The sequence below is a fragment of the Scyliorhinus torazame genome, chromosome 6, assembly GCF_047496885.1.
Source record: "Scyliorhinus torazame isolate Kashiwa2021f chromosome 6, sScyTor2.1, whole genome shotgun sequence".
Classification (NCBI taxonomy): domain Eukaryota; kingdom Metazoa; phylum Chordata; class Chondrichthyes; order Carcharhiniformes; family Scyliorhinidae; genus Scyliorhinus; species Scyliorhinus torazame.
Genome location: NC_092712.1, coordinates 161948538 through 161969493, shown reverse-complemented (window position 1 = coordinate 161969493; position 20956 = coordinate 161948538). Strand labels below are relative to the sequence as shown.

The window sequence follows — 20956 nt, the reverse complement described above, 5'->3', positions numbered from 1 at the left end:
TACACTGGATTGGCTTGCCAGTATTCCTTCGCCATGTCAGTGTGTGATATCAGCCTCCCTCAATCCAGGATGAGAAGAGGCACCCGGAGAGAGATCTAATTGTCTTGTTCCCCTCACCAAGCCACTGCTGTCTGGAGTGCATGTCCAAGATGTGGAATGCAAGTCCAAGCACACATCCAGTAATCATTGGGTGTTTTGTTGGAACTGATTCTTCCCAGCTCATTTCTGTATGATTATCTGGATCTCACCCAGCGAGAGTGAGATACACATTGCGGGGGGAATAGCAAGTCGTGTAACCCGCACAAGGTATTGCATCCGATGCAAAGGCCTATTTGGGCTTTGCCCGCTATTCATCGTCAGAGCCAGCTCCGGGCCGGGCGTGATGCGGTGTTTGAATCACAACAAAGGTCTACATTGGAGCCCCTGTGAAATCATTGAAAACGCTTCACCAAATGATAAAATGGTCCTGTAGAGTTACAAACATTTCTGTGTAAAAGGTTCAGAAATGTCATCACATAATCGACAGATATAAATCTATTCACACACGCATCATTTGCAATTCAATCAATTTTAATTTTGTTTTGTATTGGAACATAAATGATTATATCCTTTCAACACAGTTCATAACAGTTGCAAAACAAAATATATTCCACCAGGGCACCATCTTTGAAATATATGCTTCACTTGTCAGATTTCCCTTATTCTAAAATGCATTAAAATAAATCAGTAGCTCTTAAAGAGCGACAGGATTTAAAGGGAGTCGAACCATTCAAAGCAACATTGTAATTTTACCAATCAGAAACATCAATGGTTTCCTTTTGAAAATATTTTCTATTTAACTCAGAGCTCAGGGTTTCCCCGATGTAACTCTGCTCACAAATGGTGCTGAAGTTTTATGTCCTCGTTGTGGCGCTGACAGTCACAAATAGCCCAAAGTAGAGGGTAGCACCATTCAAATACAGTACAGGAGGTAAATTACTGGCACTTTCGAATTTAAGAGGTAATTAACAGAGGAATAAATATTTCAAGTGTTTTGCACTTAAATGGACTGAAATAAATCACTGCAGGGAAGACTTTGATCAAGATTAAAAATGTAGGAACTCAAGAACTTCTTACGAAGAAGAGTCTAATTTTTATCACTGGATTTTTTAAGAACTGATTTCTTTGATTGTGTTTAAATAATCAATTTCTCTTTTGCAGCAGGAACTTCTTTGATTTTCATTGTTTTCCTGTCACCTGCCAAAATGGAAACAACATGTCAAGGAAAGAAATATTGGTCAGCGCATTGCCCATTCCATATATTCAGCATCCCTGAGTTTGGGATTGTTTAACGTGGAATTGACTTTTAAATATTCTCTCATAATGTGTGAGGATATTTTCAAAGAAAAATTCACTCACAATAAAGCATATTCTATTTTAGTAATTTGATCCCAACGTTATTCAAGAAGGATCCAAGTCCAAACAAGTTTCAGCACAAAAATCTTCTGGGATGTATTTAAACAGGTGTCTCTGTGGCACATTAATAATCAGGGAAGAAGGTTTCAGCGGACAGTAAGGAGGAAACTCACTATGCAAGACTGCTTAGTTTATCACAACAGTCACAACTAAAAATGTTATCGGGCACTTGGAAAATTCAAGCCAATCCGATAGAGTTATCCTGGTTTTGTGAAAAGAAAGTCACGTTGAATCAAATAATTGGAGTTCTTTGAAGGAGTCACATGTGCTGTGTCTAAAGGGGAACTGGTGGATGTACTGTACTTATATTTCCAGAACACATTTGCTAAGGTGCCACATCAAAGATTATTGCAAAAATTAAAAGCTCATGGTGTAGAGCTTAACATATTGCATCGATAGAAGCTTGGCTAGCTAACAGGAAACAGAGAGCTGGCATAAATGGGCCATCGTCTGGTTGGTGGGATGTACCAAGTGGTGTACCACAGTGATCAGAGCTGGGGCTTCAACCTTTTCTATTTATGGAACTGAATTGGATAAAGAGACTAAAGGTATGGGCAGCATGGTACACAAGTGGCTAGCGCTGTGGCTTCTAGCGCCAGGGTCCCAGCTTCGATTCCCCGCTGGGTCACTGTCTGTGCGAAGTCTGCACGTTCTCCCTGTGTCTGCGTGGGTTTCCTCCGGGTGCTCCGGATTCCTCCCACAGTCCAAAGATGTGCAGGTTAGGTGGATTGGCCACGCTAAATTGCCCTTAGTGTCCAAAAAAGGTTAGGAGGGATTATTGGGTTATGGGGATAGGGTGGAAATGAGGGCTTAAGTGGGTCGGTGCAGACTCAAATGGCCTCCTTCTGCACTGTATGTTCTATGTATGTATGATTGTTATATTTGCTGATCACACGATGATAAATAGGAAAACAAATTATGAAGAGGACATAAGAAGGCCACAAAGGGACATAAATAGGTTAAGTGATTGGGCAAAAATCTGGCACATGGAGTATAATGTGTGAAAATGTGAAATTGTCCATTTTTGCAACAACAATAAGGAGAAACTTATACTCTGAACAATGAGAGATTGCGGGAAGATCTCTGTGTCCTGTGCAGAGCTTTACATACTTTTTTTCCTGGGACCAACTTTTACCAACTGGTTGACCTTTGGGACCCAGGCTGACCTTCGGGACCCATGCTGACCTTCGGGACCCACGCCGCCTGACCTTCGCGACCCATGCCGTCGGATCTTCACGACTCACGCCGGCTGACCTTTGCAACCGATGATGCCGACCTTAACCCAACCACAGGTCACAATCCTTAGTTTCAAAATGGCTGCACTTATGCATAAATCACAAAAGGATGGTGTACAGGTACAGCAAGTAATTAGGAAAGCTAATAGAATGTTATTGTTTATTGTGAAGGGAATTGATTACAAAAGTAGGGAGGTTATGCTATACTTCAAGTCACATCATATTTCAATTGTACAGGGAATTGGTGAGACCACAGAGTATTCTGTAAAGTATGGGGCGAAATTCTCCCCCAACGGCGCGATGTCCGCCGACTGCCGCCAAACACGGCGCCAATCAGATGGGCATCGCGCCGGCCCAAAGGTGCGGAATGCTCCACATCTTTGGCGGCCTAGCCCCAACATTGAGGGGCTAGGCCGACGCCGGAGGGACTTCCGCCCCGCCAGCTGGCGGAAATGGCGTTTGTTGCCCCGCCAGCTGGCGCGGAAATGCGGCGCATGCGCGGGAGCGCCAGCGGCCGCTGACAGTTTCCCGGCGCATGCGCGGGAGCGTCAGCGGCCGCTGTCAGTTTCCCGCGCATGCGCAGTGGGGAGAGTCTCTTCCGCCTCCGCCATGGTGGAGGCCGTAGCGGAGGCGGAAGGGAAAGAGTGCCCCCACGGCACAGGCCCACCCGCGGATCGGTGGGCCCCGATCGCGGGCCAGGCCACCCCAGGGTCAGATCGCCCCGCGCCCCCCCCCCCCCAGGACCCCGGAACCCGCCCACGCTGCCTGGTCCCGCCGGTAAATACCAGGTTTGATTTACGCCGGCGGGACAGGCAATTTCTGGGCGGGACTTCGGCCCATCTGGGCCGGAGAATCCAGCGGGGGGTCCCGCCAACCAGCGCGGCCCGATTTCCGCCCCCGCCCAATCTCCGGTACCGGAGACTTCGGCGGGGGCGGGGGCGGGATTCACGGCGGCCAACGGCCATTCTCCGACCCGGCGGGGGGTCGGAGAATGACGCCCATGGTCTCCATATTTAAGGAAAGATATAAATGCTTCAGAAGCAGTTCAAAGAAGATTTATCAGACTAATATAAGGAATAGGTGGGCTTCTTCTGAGGAAAGCAAGGAGTGACTAGATTTGTATCCACAAGAGTTTAGAAGGGTAAGAAACAACTTGTTCGATCCTGAGGCGTATTGACAGGGTGGACGTAGAGAGGCTATTTACCCTTGTGGGGGAATCTAGAACTAGGGATCACTGTTTAAAAATAATTGGTCACTCATTTAAGATAGTGGCGAGGAGAAATATTTAGTACGCGATTCAGCGGCCCCGTTGCGCCCGACTTGGTGTCAAGACAAGGCTGTTGAATCTTGCAAGAGGCATCTTGCAGGATTCGTGATGCTCGAAACATCTCACGATATTCAGCGGAATCCCATAACCTTCCCAGTGAGGCCTGAACCAGGCACCGTTTAATACTGGTTCACAAAGTCGTGAACCAGTTGTGATGGTACGTGGGCGGGGTGTCGCTAGGGAATTGAGGCCCCCGGCTGTTCGGGCACTGGGCAGGGTAGTACCTTGGCACTTCGTCTGTACCTGGCACACTGGCGCTGCCAGTCTGGCATCTTGGCACTGCCGACCTGCTACCCTGGCACTGCCAGTGTTCCCAGGTGGAATGGCCAGGCTGGCAGGGGTACTTCCAAGCTGTCAGGCTGGCAGTGCCAAAATGCCAGGTTGCCCATGTCAGGGTTGGGCCCTTGAGGGCCATGCCCGTACGAGGTGGCGTGGGGTGCTCGAGGACCCTGGAAGAGGGATGTTGGATGAGGTGGTGGGGGTTCGCAGACTGCGGTGGGGAAACTGAGTGGATCAAAAGATCAGGGCTGCCTTTAAAAATGAAGCCCCAATCTATGAGTAGTCTTCAGCGAGGAGAAATGACTTAAAGAGTGGCCTTGTCAGGGAGTTCCTTGCCAGGCCAAAAAAAATGGTAAGATGCCTTTGAATGGCAGGGTCTTTCTCAGCCCTGCAGGCACAGAACAACACCCCGATAAACATGCCATTCAAAATCCACTGAATCGCACCCTTACGGTTATGAGTCTCTGGGACTCACTTCCTCAAAAAACAGTGGAAGCAAAATCTTAGAATATTTTTAAAGCAGAGCTATATAGATTCTTAACTTACACAGGGGAGAAAGATTATCAGGGAGGCAGCAATATGAGGTTACGATTAGAGTCAGATGGGCCATGTTCACGTTATGCTGCATTTGCAGATACTGATCAACAGGAAATAAAAAAGGAGTTTCCTGGGTTTGTGCAATTACTTTAAGCATTTCAGAGGAGTGTGCAGAGACCATTGAAATTTGCAAGAAACCACGAAAACAAAAATGGTGGCGACAAGTCAGACAGCATCTATAAAGAGAATACAAATTATCTGATGATTTGGTTTTGATGAAAGATCACGGGCGAAATTCTCCGGAAACGGCACGATGTCCGCCGACTGGCGCCCAAAACGGCGCAAATCAGACAGGCATCGCGCCGCCCCAAAGGTGCGACCCGGTGGGGGATCGGAGAATTTCACCCCACATGTCAGAATCATTGACTGGTTTGTGCTCTCTCGACAGATGCTGCCTGACCTGCTCAGTATCTCCAACTATTTCGATTTTTCTTTCAGATTTCCAGCACCTGCAGTATTTTGGGTTTTTGTTCAAAGGGAAAGCTGCCTCTGGGATTGGGGGAAGTGAACAGATTGATGCCTGAAAATAACTTTTTTAAATTCGTCTTTAGCGAGTCATGACAGGATTAAGGGGCGAAATTCTCCATTATCGGCGGAAAGTCCGCCGATCGGCGCAAAAAACGGCACAAATCCCACTTGCGTCACGTCATAAAAATGGGCCGATAGTCTGCGGCCCGAAATGGGCTAGCAGCGACGTAACGGGATCCGCGCTTGCGCAGTGGTTCACGCCGTGCAGCGTCATACGCGCTGCACGGCGTGACGGCTCATAAGACTGCGCAGCTCCCCCCCACCCGACCGGAACAGCCGACCACAACACCCGACTTGATGGCTGGCCGTGGCTCAGCCCCGAGGTTCGAGTCACGCGATGTGGAGGCGCTCGTGGACGCGGTGGAGCAGAGGAGGGACGCCATGTATCCCGGGCACGGCCGCAGAGTTGCCCCACGCCACAGCCGGCGTCTGTGGAGGGAAGTGACAGAGGCCGTCACCGCTGTGGCCCTGACACCACGGACAGGCACCCAGTGCCACAAGAAGGTGAACGACCTCGTCAGAGCAGGCAGGGTGAGCCTCCCCATATCCCCCCTACCCCATATCCCCCCCTCCCCCATATCCCCCCCTCCCCCATATCCCCCCCTCCCCCATATCCCCCCCTCCCCCATATCCCCCCTCCCCCATATCCCCCCTCCTCCATATCCCCCTCCCCCATATCCCCCCTCCCCCATATCCCCCCTCCCCCATATCCCCCCTCCCCCATATCCCCCCTCCCCCATATCCCCCTCCCCCATATCCCCCCTCCCCCATATCCCCCCTCCCCCATATCCCCCCTCCCCATATACCCCCCTCCCCCATATCCCCCCCTCCCCCATATCCCCCCTCCCCATATCCCCCCCTCCCCCATATCCCCCCCTCCCCCATATCCCCCCTCCCCATATCCCCCCTCCCCCATATCCCCCCTCCCCCATACCCCCCTCCCCCATATCCCCCCTCCCCCATATCCCCCCTCCCCCATATCCCCCCTCCTCCATATCCCCCCACCCCCATACCCCCCCCTCCCCCATATCCCCCCTCCCCCATATCCCCCCCTCCGCATAAAACCCCCTCCCCCATATCCCCCCTCCCCCATATCCCCCCTCCCCCCTCCCCCATATCCCCCCTCCCCCATATCCCCCCCTCCCCCATATCCCCCCCTCCCCCATATCCCCCCTCCCCCATATCCCCCCCATATCCCCCCCATATCCCCCCCATATCCCCACTCCCCCATATCCCCCCCTCCCCCATATCCCCCCTCCCCCATATCCCCCTCCCCATATCCCCCCCATATCCCCCCCATATCCCCCCTCCCCCATATCCCCCCTCCCCCATATCCCCCCTCCCCCATATCCCCCCTCCCCCATATCCACCCTCCCCCATATCCCCCCTCCCCCATATCCCCCCTCCCCCATATCCCCCTCCCTATATCCCCCCTCCCCCATATCCCCAAGTGAATCCAGCCTAACCTTAACCTCTGCAATGCACGCGCAACCGATGGCGTGCATTCATATACCTGCCTAACACTGTTGCCTTTTACCCCTGCCACCACCCCCCCCCCCCCACAGGAGAAGCGCGCACACAACAATAGGGAGCATGTGAGGACTGGAGGAGGGCCCGCTGATGAGAGGCCACTGACCGTACACGAGGAAAGGGCCCTGGAACTGGCTGGCGGACCTGAAGACCGGGAGGTTGCTGATGCAGAGGTCGGGGGCCCACGAGCAAGTGAGCCATCAACAGCCCGTCCCCATATCCCCCCTCCCCAATATCCCCCTCCCCCGTATCACCTGATCACTGCCTGATGTCTAACCATGCATGCTTCATTGTGTATCGCAGGACCAAACGTCCAGGCACCCATCCCCGCAGATGCACACCGCCCGCAGGATGCCCCTCGGAGACCACAGGAGACGGAGAGACCCGCACCCTCCAGCATGCGACGCCCGCAGGATGCCCCTCGCACGCCACGGGAGACGGAGAGACCTGGACCCTCCAGCATGCGACGCCCGCAGGATGCCCCTCGCACACCACGGGAGACGGAGAGACCCGGACCCTCCAGCATGCGACGCCCGCAGGATGCCCCTCGCACACCACGGGAGACGGAGAGACCCGGACCCTCCAGCATGCGACGCCCGCAGGATGCCCCTCGGAGACCACAGGAGACGGAGAGACCCGCACCCTCCAGCATGCGACGCCCGCAGGATGCCCCTCGCACACCACGGGAGACGGAGAGACCCGGACCCTCCAGCATGCGACGCCCGCAGGATGCCCCTCGGAGACCACAGGAGACGGAGAGACCTGGAGCAACAGGGAGACGACACCCCCGTCACGTGCGGGAGCGACCACCCAGCGATGAGGGGGGCAGCCACAGGCCCCCGTCACATCCGAGCCAGGACACCACTACCCAGGACACCACTATCCAGGACACCACTACCCAGGACACCCCTACCCGGGACAGCGCTACCCAGGACACCCCTACCCGGGAAGACGAAATACCGGACAGTGACTCAGAGTGGATGGGTGGAGACGAACCCCCACCCCAAAGTGACATGGAGTCAGAGTGGGACGAAGAGCACGACACAACGCCACTGCTGTCACCAACACCCTCCACCATCGCAGAAACACTCACCACGGTTGGGCACTTTAGTGATGAGGCGTCTGGTACACTCACTGGTGCGCACAACACAGCCGTCCCGGTACAGCAGGTGGAGGTAGGAGCAGCAGAGGGACCGGGTGGTCGGAGGGCAGCCCAGGCCAAGCGAACATCTGCCGCCCAGATGGATCCCGGGTTCCTGCAGTTACCACACCCACACATAGATCCGATGCAACCACCGACACGGAGACGAGCGAATAGGGTGACGGGTGGCTTGCGGCGGCTGCGGTCGCAGGTGGAGGAGTCCACCAGCGCCCAGGAGCTGGGAGTGGTCCCGGTCATGCGTGCCACCCAGGCTGACACCGCACGGGTGGCGTCCGCGGTGGAGGCAATGGGTGCGACGGTGTCAGACATGGGGAACGGTATGCGAGGCCTGGGGCCTTCCGTGCAGGCGGCGTCTGTGGCCCAGGAAATGGCTGCCCTCTCACAGGAGGCCATGAGCCAGTGCCAGCGCCAGATGGCAGAGGCGCTCAACGCCATAGCCCAGTCTCAGCAGGCCAATGCCCAGTCTCAGCAGGCCATAGCCCAGTCTCTGCAGGCCATGGCCCAGTCTCTGCAGGCCATGGCCCAGTCTCAGCAGGCCATGGCCCAGTCTCAGCAGGCCATCGCTGAGGGCATCGGCGCCAGTGGCCATGTGCGAGCCGGCGTCGCACTGTCACCGACAGGGTTTGCCAACCTCCTGGGCTCCATGGCTGCAAACCTGCAGACCCCTGTCGATACCAGCACGGGCCTCCAGGACTGGCAGCGCCAGATGTCGGGGGCGCGTCGGATGGCCAGTCCATTCGCATCCCCCACCCCTGTAGAGGCCTGGGGGCCATCGGGCACCCCGAGGGAGAAGGAGGTGGTGTGGTCCGTCCCGGCTCCCTCTGTAGGGGAGGTCCCGGTGCACCGCGACACCTCGGACTCCCCCCCTTCCGTCCCAGGTGCATCGGGTGGGCAACGGGCAGGACAAGCTGGCAGCTCGCCATCCCAGTCGCCCGGGCCGCAGCCTGGCCCATCTAGGCCAGGACGCCCCAGGAAACGGCCGCCAAAGGGATCCAGTGTCAGAGGGCAGGAATCACAGGAGTCCACCTCCAGTTCTGCTGTACCGTCTGGGGAACCACGTAGACGTAGTCAAAGGGCTCGTAAGGCCAAACAATTAGACACTGAGTAAGTTGGCACGGGTGCAGGGCACAGATGAGTTTTAGGGGCTAGGGCACGTGCATGAACTCCTTTGGTTATTAAAGTCAATGTTACACCTACCGAAGCTGCCTTTGTGCTCTGTCCAAAGTGTGCGGGCGTGTCATGTACGTTGAGCGCAAGTGTGTGTGTGACGGGTGGTCTTACCTCAGCCCCAGGTGAGTCTGCCCCCTTCCCCCTGGGCCGCCATCAACATCCCCCGGGCAGAGGACGGGACCGTGCGCTGCAGTGTCACAGCCGCATGCAGGGATGGTCCGGGTGGATGGTGGTACTGTGGCCATGGGTCAGACATAGTCCAACGATGTAGAGCCAGGAGCTCATCGGAGGCGGGTTGTCATCATCCTCCATGGCCTGCGATAGACACGCGTCCACCCGTAACTGGGTGAGCCCGGCCCGTTGTGCCGCCGGTGGATCGGCAATTGGGGGGGGGGTGGTGTGCATGCGGGTGGGGTGTGTGGGGTTGGGGAGGGGGGTGAGGGTGCTGGGTGGGTGGATGGGTGGGGGGTGTGGGTGGTCGGCTGTTGCCATGGTGTGCGGTCTGTGGCCATACTACCCGATTCCCACGCCCATCTAGTCAGTGAAGCGGGCGTCTATCAGTCTGTCCCGTGCCCGCTGGGCCAGCCGGTAACGGTGGACAGCCACCCGCCTGTGTCTACCCCGTCTGCCCTGACCATTGCCCCCATCCCCCTCATCTGGGGAGGACTGCGTCTCTTCCTGCTGCTCCTGCACTCCGCCCTCCTCTGCCTGCGGCACATCGCCCCTCTGCTGGGCTATGTTGTGCAGGACGCAGCACACCACAATGATGCGGCTGACCCTATCTGACCGATACTGGAGGGCGCCCCCAGAGAGGTCCAGGCACCTGAAACGCATCTTCAGCACGCCAAAGCACCTCTCGATCACTCCCCTTGTCGCTACATGGGCATCATTGTAGCGGTTCTCCGCCTCATTGCGTGGCCTCCGTATAGGCGTCATCAGCCACGATCGCAATGGGTAGCCCCTGTCGCCCAGCAACCAGCCACTCAGCCGGGGATGGCGTCCCTCGTACATGCCGGGGATGGATGACCGCGACAACACGAATGAGTCGTGTACACTGCCTGGGTGACGGGCGCAGACGTGCAGGATCATCATGCGGTGGTCGCAGACCACCTGTACGTTCATCGAATAGGTCCCCTTCCTATTAGTGAACATGGCCCTGTTATCTGCAGGTGGCCGCACCGCGACGTGCATCCCATCGATCGCGCCCTGGACCATGGGGAACCCGGCAACGGCAGAGAAGCCCACGGCCCGGGCATCTTGGCTGGCCCGGTCCGCGGGGAAGCGGATGTAGCGGTGCGCCATGGCATAAAGGGCATCTGTCACTGCCCGGATGCACCGATGCACCGATGTCTGCGATATGCCGGACAGATCCCCACTCGGTGCCTGGAATGACCCCGTTGCATAAACTTTCAGGGCCACCGTAACCTTGACGGACACGGGGAGAGGGTGTCCCCCGCCAGTGCCACGCGGTGACAGGTGTGCCAGCAGGTGGCAGATATGTGCCACGGTTTCCCGGCTCATCCGGAGTCTCCTCCTGCATTCCCGGTCCGTGAGGTCCTGGTATGACTGCCGGGGCCGGTACACACGGGGCGCCCTCGGGTGCCTCCGTTGCCATGGGGCCGCGACGTCCTCCTCCCCCTCCTCGTCCTGTCGGTCAGGTGTCCCTGCAGCCTGGGCGGCTGCCGCCTGCCCCTCTGCGGCAGCCTGCGCCGCCACTCTGGCACGCTCCTCCTCCTCCTCCTCATCCAGGGCAACTTAGACATGAGCGGCTGCCACCGCGGCGGCCAACATCGCTGGATGGTCTGAAAACATGACGGCCTGGTGGGGGGGGAGGGGAACGACGACATGTCATCATTGCCCATATCCCCTCCTCCCCCCAGCCAGGTGGCATGGACCGCATGGGTCCAACTGTTGGAGGCTGGCACCTGGCCAGGTGGACCAACTCATTTGCCCTCCCATCACCCACCCCGGCACGGACCCCCCCCCCCAACCTCCACCCCAGCACGGACCCCACCCCCAACCTCCACCCCAGCACGGACCCCCCCCCCCAACCTCTACCCCAGCACGGACCCCCCCCCAACCTCCACCCCAGCACGGACCCCCCCCCAACCTCCACCCCAGCACGGACCCCCCGCCCAACCTCCACCCCAGCACGGACCCCCCCCCCAACCGCCACCCCGGCACGGACCCCCTCCCCAACTCCCAACCTCCACCCCAGCACGGACCCCCCCCCAAACCCCAACCTCCACCCCAGCACGGACCCCCCCCCCAACCTCCACCCCAGCACGGACCCCCCCCACAATCTCCACCCCGGCACGGACCCACCCCAACCTCCAGCCCAGCACGGACCCCTCCAACCCCCAACCTCCACCCCAGCACAGACCCCCTCCCCAACCTCCACCCCAGCACGGACACCCCCCCAACCTCCACCCCAGCACGGACACCCCCCAACCTCCACCCCAGCACGGACCCCCCCCCCAACCTCCACCCCAGCACGGACCCCCCCCAACCCCCACCCCGGCACGGACCCCCTCCCCAACCCCCAACCTCCACCCCAGCACGGACCCCCCCCCATCCCCCAACCTCCACCCCAGCACGGACCCCCCCCCCAACCTCCACCCCAGCACGGACCCCCCCCCAATCTCCACACCGGCACGGAACCCCCCCCCAACCCCCCAACCTCCACCCCAGCACGGACCCCCCAACCCCCAACCTCCACCCCAGCACGGACCCCCTCCCCAACCTCCACCCCAGCACGGACCCCCCCCCAACCTCCACCCCAGCACGGACCCCCCCCCCAACCTCCACCCCAGCACGGACCCCCCCCCCAACCTCCACCCCAGCATGGACCCCCTCCCCAACCCCCAACCCCCAACCTCCACCCCAGCACGGACCCCCCCCCAACCCCCAACCTCCACCCCAGCACGGACCCCCCCCAACCTCCACCCTAGCACGGACCACCCCCCCAATCTCCACCCCGGCACGGACCCCCCCAACCCCCAACCTCCACCCCAGCACGGACCCCCTCCCCAACCCCCAACCTCCACCCCAGCACGGACCCCCTCCCCAACCCCCAACCTCCACCCCAGCACGGACCCCCCCCCCCACAACCTCCACCCCAGCACGGACCCCCCCCCCAACCTCTACCCCAGCACGAAACCCCCCCTCCAATCTCCACCCCAGCACGGACCCCCCCCCAACCTCCACCCCAGCACGGACCCCCCCCCCAACCCCCAACCTCCACCCCAGCACGGACCCCCCCCCAACCTCCACCCCAGCACGGACCCCCCCCCAATCTCCACCCCGGCACGGACCCCCCCCAACCTCCACCCCAGCACGGACCCCCTGCACAACCCCCAACCTTCACCCCAGCACGGACCCCCTCCCCAACCTCCACCCCAGCACGAACCCCCCCCCCCAACCTCCACCCCAGCACGGACCCCCCCAAACCTCCACCCCAGCACTGACCCCCCCCCAACCTCCACCCCGGCACGGACCCCCCCCAACCTCCACCCCAGCACGGACCCCCCCCCCAACCTCCACCCCAGCACGGAACCCCCCCAACCCCCAACCTCCACCCCAGCACGGACCCCACCCCCAACCTCCACCCCAGCACGGACCCCCCCCCCAACCTCCACCCCGGCACGGACCCCACCCCCAACCTCCACCCCAGCACGGACCCCCCCCCCAACCTCCACCCCAGCACGGACCCCCCCCAATCTCCACCCCAGCACGGACCCCCCCCAACCCCCAACCTCCACCCCAGCACGGACCCCCCCCCCAACCTCCACCCCAGCACGGACCCCCCCCCCAACCTCCACCCCGGCACGGACCCCACCCCCAACCTCCACCCCAGCACGGACCCCCCCCCCCAACCTCCACCCCAGCACGGACCCCCCCCCAACCTCCACCCCAGCACGGACCCCCCCCCCAACCCCCAACCTCCACCCCAGCACGGACCCCCCCCCCCAACCTCCACCCCAGCACGGACCCCCCCCCAACCTCCACCCCAGCACGGACCCCCTCCCGGCACTCCCCCGGAGCCCAGCCTACTCTAACCACCCGCCCCCCCCCCCCCCGCCCCCCCCCCGCCGCCGCACACACACACACTCAAGCCGAGACACACCTCTCCTCACGCAATCAGTCTGCGGCCACGCCATTTCCTGCCCAGAGCCAACCCCCCAGGCCGTCACTCACCTCCTCGCTGGTCGGCGTGAGCCTGGAGCACCGGGTCACGCCGATGAAAAGGAGGTTTAATTCACGTTGACGTGAATGGTCATCACGTCGACGGAACTTCGGCCCATCCGGAAGGGAGAATATCGGCAGGCCGAAAATCGGCTGCCTTGCGCAGACCCGTGACATTCTCCGCGGCAGCGGCGCCATTAACGCCCCGCCGACTTTTCTCCCTTCGGAGACTTCGGCAGGGGCGGGGGCGGGATTCACGGCGGCCAACGGCCATTCTCCGACCCGGCGGGGGGTCGGAGAATGACGCCCCAGAAACCTATGTTGAGACAGGATGTACATGAATAGAATCGGCAGAATTCTATCCCGAAAAAGCAACAAAAACTATCAGGTTATTAATTAAACAATAAATACCTTCAGTGACTTAATTTTGAAACCGAAGAATCAAGCCCATAATGTACTTAGTGAGGTTAAAGTGGAATCTTCAGATCTCAGTGCATCTTCCCACCCACCAAGCATGATGGGTGTCATTCTCCGACCCCCCGCCGGGTTGGAGAATCGCCGGGGGCTGCCGTGAATCCCGCCCCCGACGGTTGTCTAAGTCTCCGGTACCGGATATTGAGCGGGGGCGGGAATCGGGCCGCGCCGGTTGGCGGGCCCCCCCACTGGATTCTCCAGCCCGGATAGGCCGAAGTCCCGCCGATAAATTGCCTGTCCCGCCGGCGTGGATTAAACCACCTTTTGAACGGCGGGACAAGGCGGCGTGGGCGGGCTCCGGGGTCCGGGGGGGGGGCGCGGGGTGATCTGGCCCTGGGGGATGCCCCCATGGTGGCCTGGCCCGCGATCGGGGCCCACCGATCCGCGGGCGGGCCTGTGACGCGGGGGCACTCTTTCCCTTCCGCCTCCGCCACGGTCTCCACCATGGCAGAGGCGGAAGAGACTCCCTCCACTGCGCATGCGCGGGAAACTGTCAGCGGCCGCTGACGCTCCCGCGCATGCGCCGCCCCGATATGTCATTTCCGCGCCAGCTGGCGGGGCAACAAAGGCCGTTTCCGCCAGCTGGCGGGGCGGAAATCTCTCCGGCGTCGGCCTAGCCCCTCAATGTTGGGGCTCAGCCCCCAAAGATGCGGAGCATTCCGCACCTTTGGGGCGGCGCGATGCCCATCTGATTGGTGCCGTTTTTGGGCGCCAGTCGGCGGACATCGCGCCGTTTCGGGAGAAGTTCGCCCCAGGCGTCATGATTTTTGAGAGGGAGGAAGGAGGTGAGCACCTCTCTCCACCTAGTACCAGGGAGTCCAAGGGGACAGCCACTGCCAGCTCGAGAGTGTAATGTTCTAGTGCATGGTAGTGAGGAGAAGTGAAAATGTCGCAGGATTTCTGGACCAATAAACGTTTTTGAAATATTGTCCATGACGGTGAATCAAGGGGAAGTGTTTTCCAGAGCAAATGTATTCTGCTGTTACAACTCGAAATGTGGTATATGTAAATTCTAATGCTGCATCTAATAGCTTGTTGGAACTCTTGTACTACTGACGGCTGATGCCGATGGGACCATCCAAAGGGAACTTCATTAACAGGGCAGAGATAACAATTAAAAAGCAATTTACTCCAGGAATATTAAATGAAGGATTATTGGAGGAATGATAAGGTTACTCAGAACCTCTGGTTACATAAAGAATGTAAATATGATGCTAATGAAACCAGTAAAATTGATGATTTAAGAGGAACCAAATAAGATTTCAAGAAAAACAAGGCTCATCTCAGGGTTTGTTTTCATAGGTCAAGATATTTCTGATGTGAAATTTGTTCAAACTCACAAAGGAAACAAGATGGTAAATAAAATACAATTCAGATTCCACACCCTGGCTGCAATTTAGCATCTGTGCTGGCCATGGGCACAAATCCCGTAATAGCTGTGAAATCTCGTGAGTGGCCAAAGTAGGGGTTTGCATGGCGAGATTTTGTTTTGGGATCTTTGATGGTGTGATCAGGATCACTTGGGAAGGTTGCATCCCAGTGTTATGTCCTAACATATGCAGAAGATCTAAAGTCAATTAGGAATTGCACATAATGTCAAAAGTAAAAGACAGTTTCAGATTCAAAATATTTTAGAAAATGAATCAGTTTCCATGTGCCATGGGAATGTAATGTTACAGTGCTTCCACTATAAACAGACCGCATGGACTGGCCAATGACATTTACTCAGTTTCTAAGTGAACTGTGTGTAGGCCCCGCATGTTCCAAGACATGGAGACCCACATTCAAATGACGCTTTATAGCACAGTAAGTCGACTTTTGGTCAGATTATATAGTTGGACTGGTTTGGACATGTGATCAAATCTGCAAAAGTGAATAAGTATATTCTTGTGGTTAATGCCTCTTCACTGAATGGGTGGGGAGATTTTCCATATCTAAATATCCTTCAGAGATCACCGTCATCCTGCGAATTAATCTCATGTTCAGGAGATGGGAGCAACTCCAGCACATAGAATCTGACCAGGTTCAGCGTTGATGTAAATAAAAGCAAATTATTTCAGATGCTGGACTCTGAAACACAAACAGAAAATACTGGAAAATCTCAGCAGGTCTGACATCATCTGTGGTGAGAAAATGGAGCATCAAAGCTGCATCCATTCATGTATCAGGTTTGTGACGACCTGAAGCCCTAAAGCTAGGACAAAAGCTTCATGTTGCATTCTCTGGACAGGTTGTGTACATTAATCACAGAGTAACCAATCATCTTAAAATATCAGATGAACACGGCTGTGGAAAGAATGAAGATATTCATTACCTCTGGCTGACTGAGGCCAACTGGGGATTGTATCCGGGCAGATTTCATCTCCTTCCACCGACAATTACCTGAATTGGCTCCTGTCCCATATGCCACAAATTCAAAATTCTCTTGAAATCCCTTCACAAACTCATCCCTCTCGATATCTGTAATCTCTTCCAACCCGAAGCAGCAACCAGCCAATACCAACTGTGAGTCCTCCAATCCTGACCCTTGACTCTTGTGCATTTCCAGCATATTTACCCCATCATTGGCAGCTGTGTCTCAACCACTGAGGTTTCTTGTTCTGAAAATTTCCATGTAAATCTGTTAAAATCCACTGCAAATTACTCCTGAAAATTTCTCCTTGATTTTCAATCAATTATTTTGACACACTTGTGTGAAAGATCTTGGGGTATTTTTCTGGTTGATTGATGCACAGAATGTTTCCTTCCTACAAGTGGTTTTATCTTTAGGTCTACCTGAGCTTGCCGGTGAAGTTAAGATAAATGTTAGTTTAGTCCATAAAATTGAACATTATTAGTGCTTGAGATTCCACTGGGACTTACAACAATGCAAACAAACTGACTTCAACCTGATAACGAAAATCCCCACCAAGGTTATAGTTCATCTCATAACACAGCTAAAAGGTTCTTAGTAAGATGTGCTTACCTTGTTAGGAGTTTCCTAGGAAAGGAAAGAAAGGAAAGAAGAAGCGATACAGATTAATTCACATCGATCATCTAAAATATTTATGAATTAACAGTTAGTCAGGTGTTAGAAGGACCAAAGTTAACAGGCATATGAACCATGCTGCTGTCTCTGTTCAAACACCAATCTCCACTCTGCTCAATGCAACACACCTCCATCACCCACTCAGCAACACTTCACAGCACACTGGACTCACACCTAACAGCCACTTCCCCCTTACACACCCACCAATTCTATCAGCCTCACACTCATCTGATTAAATGGATCCAAGCCAGATAAAGTAGGAAACAAGACACAAATCGTTTCCATTATTGTGCTTTGGGCCCGGGTTTAAAAACTCCAAAGAATATTATGGAGTTCACCTGACCTACAACATTTTGTTGAATTTGTTTAAGGTGAGCACAAGAGCCCACTTTTCAGTTATTCAATGGACTTCTTCGGCGCTTTTAATTAAAAAAAACAACCTTTATTCCACAAATTTAGTTAACATTTGTACAAACACACACAGCAAGAATTTTTATCAATTACAAACACAAAGACCCCTCGCAGCTTCAGTAATCTATGTATAACCCTTAATGAATTCCCCTTTAACTGTTCCAATTGAATAACAAAATCCAAGTAGTACCAGAAACCCCTTTTCAGAGGTGTGGCCCAGCACACGGCACTCTCACTGGTATAAGACTGATACTCTGTTCCCCTTTTCAAACAGCAGATTTGAATTCCTTCCAGAAAGCAATTGTCTCTGTTAAATTACCTAGCAGTCTGGAAACAGCTTTTAAAATGAAGATAGAGAGAAATACTTCTGTCAACCTGTGCAGTTCAAACCAGTCCAAAACTCAAAGCGAAAGTAAAAACTCCCAGAGCCAGGACCCAGCTCAACCCACACAATGAGATCACTGATGCCATGTGATAAGACAAAAATATTTCTTAAAGGAACACTCCCATGACAATTGGCAGATTTATTCACAGGATTCAGCATTACAGACTTCAACTTCCAAACTATGAACCCAATATCCAGCTAACTCATTTTATATTCTTTTTGAGTACTAACGAAAGAAAATAAACTAATGAGCAAATATTTAAACCGTCAGCTCGAAATCAGTAAATGCAGGGAGACCGTGGTGCTCGCAACTATACATAATTTATCACAGTAAAGATGTGAGAATTCCACCTCTGCAACACTCCTATTGCCAGTGGGGTACAGTCCCGATTCTCCCCTGACAGGAGCACTTAATGTTGAAACCGAAGAATCGCGCTCATAATGTACTTAGTGAAGTTAAAGTGCAATCTTCAGATCTCAGTGCATCTTCCCACCAACCAAGCATGATGTCTCTCAGGCACAAATTACTACTGCTTTTTACAAACAGGGACCAGACATCATGACCTTTGAGAGGGAGGAGGAGGTGAGCACCTCTCTCCACCAAGTACAAGGGAGTCCAAGGAGACAGAGCCGCTGCCAGCTCCAGAGTGTAATGTTCTAGTGCATGGACAATGATTGAGGCAATGCACCAAAGAACATCTAGTTCCAGACAAGGCAAATTTATTATTGTATAACAAGCTGTGGGTTGGAAACTAATACTAACAAACTGGAACAATCACAGACAAAACTAACCATGACAACCTCTTCTACAGACTCCCCCTCGGTTGCAGTGTCACATGGCATAATTTGCCTGCCGCCTAGTGGTCAGAGGTCAAACATACTTACATGCACTATTGCTTATGCATATCACTACAGGGTAGCACAGTAGCACAATTTTGATCACTTTTGCTTCACAGTGCCAGGGTCCCAGAATATAATCATGCTTGGGCCACTGTCTGAGCGGAGTCTGCACATTCTCCCCATATCTGCATGGGTTTCCTCTGGATGCTGCGGTCTCCTCCCACAAGTCCTGAAAGTCGTGCTTGTTAGGTTAATTGGACATTCTGAATTCTTCCTCTGTGATACACAAATAGGAGAGGGAGTGTGGCGACTTGGGAATTTTTACAGTAACTTCATTGCAGTGTTAATGTGAGCCTACTTGTGACAATAATAAAGATTACTACTCCATGCCCTTTCCTTGTGATTTTGAACAAAAAGATATATACATAATTTCAATAAATATTATATGTGATATGCACAACACAATAATTTATATCATGTGCAGCTACATTGTCCAATTACAGATTCAGTCTTTAAGGTTTCTTTCTATACCTTGTTGATCTTCTTAGCTTTGGTAGATCTGATGAATCTGCTTGACAGTCTTGTATTTCTGTAGGTGCAACTGGAATGACCATTAACACTGTTTGAAACTTCAGACTCTACAATGATATATGATTTGTCCTCTGGTTGTGTTGGTTTTAAAGAATACAAATTTTCATAGACATCGTCTGCTTGCAGTTGAACCACAGGTTGTTTAACTTTTTGTTTCTCTGCAGTGCCTGTCCTTGCTCCGTGATTACAGTGTAAGATCGCAGACCTATTTCCTGTAATACTGTTGCACATTTTGACCAACCATCAGAATCCTCCACCCTCACTACATTATTCAGATATTAAGGTTTCAGAACCTTGGTTGACTTGTCATGGTAACTCTTCTGCTACTTCTTTTGAGATTGCAGCTGATTCCTTATCTTGTCATTTACTTTCTGTTTGTTACGGCATGGCAGAGTTGTTCTTAGCTTTTCGATTCATCAACAGTTCTGATGGCGACAAAACACTACGCAAATGTGATGTTCGACAGCTGAACAATGCTAGAAATGGATCATCTTGACTGTCCATGGATTTTTCAGTAGATGTTTAACTACCTGCACACCTTTTTCTGCCTTTCCGTCAGACTGAGGATACAATGGACTTGACGTTACATGTCTGAAGTCATAATGCTGTGCAAATGCCTTCCATTCTTTACAATTGAAACACGGATCATTGTCACTCACGAGGAATGCCATGACATGCAAATATTGCTTTTGTGTGCATAATAACACAATTGGCTGACGAGCTTGACATTGTGCCACTTCAGGATAGTTTGAATAATAGTTGACGATTAGCAAATATTCTTTACCTTCAAGGTAAAATAAGCTTGTCCCCACCTTTTGCCAAGGAACTGACATAATTTCAACCATCTCCATCAGTTGCTTTGTTTGTCGATATTGATATCGTTGACATACTGCACTCTTTTCTTGCATTTCTCGATCCAAGGTGAACCTCATGAATCTTTTACAGTATTCCTTTGCGCAGACTGTGGAATAACGATTCTCTGTTGTCTTGGTAACAAACCATTTGCTACACTTAGCTCTGATTGCATATTATGATACTTGGAGCATGAACCTTTCGGCCATCCATTGTTGAGATTATGTAACACCATTTGCAGACATTCAACTTTTTCCATTTCTGCAACAATCAGTTTTGACTTTGCATTGACACTGGTAGTGTCTCTGTGATCATACCCACATGCACTTGCACATTCTCTCCCATGGAATTGTCATCCAGTGCTGCTGTAGCTCTGGATAGCGCATCTGCTACTACAATTCATAGAACAATGTGCTTGCCCGGTGTATAGATCAATTCAAAGTCATAGCTCTGGTGTTTCATCATCATCCTTTGGATGCAAGGTGACATTTCACTAAAGTTTTTCTTGACTATGATTACCAACGGTCTGTGACCTGTCTCTACAAGCAAAGTAAGTAGGTCATACACGGAACTGTGAAATTTCTCTAATCCGTTGACTAATCCTAGACATTCTTTTCAATTTGAGCGACACTCAGACTCGATCACTGATCTGGATGCATTTGCTACTGGTTTCCAATCACTACCATTTTCACTTGCAGCAAAACTGAAACCTAAACCATCCTTCGATGCATCTGTCAAAATTTTGGTGTTCTTGTTCAGTTCGAAAAATATTAGAACTGGAGTTGTTGTCGGAGCTGTATTCAATGTGATCCACTCTTGTACATGTTTGACTGACCAAGTGAAGATTTTCACTTTTTTTTAACTTCTCTAAGACATTGGGCTGAATTCTCGGCACCCTAACGGCGAA

The 20956-nt window shown here is 53.8% G+C and overlaps 1 protein-coding gene across 1 annotated transcript in view; it reads right to left on the bottom strand.

Moving 5' to 3' along the window:
* Positions 1–552: 552 nt before the first annotated feature.
* The window catches only part of LOC140425115 (kunitz-like toxin PcKuz1), a 54760-nt gene continuing 34356 nt past the window's right edge, over positions 553–20956 (bottom strand). Inside the window, exons 3-4 of the mRNA XM_072509029.1 lie at positions 16908–16922; positions 553–1236 (exon numbers count right to left, since the gene is read on the bottom strand). Of these exons, the coding sequence (XP_072365130.1) occupies positions 16912–16922 (11 nt within the window). The 3' untranslated portion in view covers positions 553–1236; positions 16908–16911. The remainder of the gene's footprint in view (positions 1237–16907; positions 16923–20956) is intronic.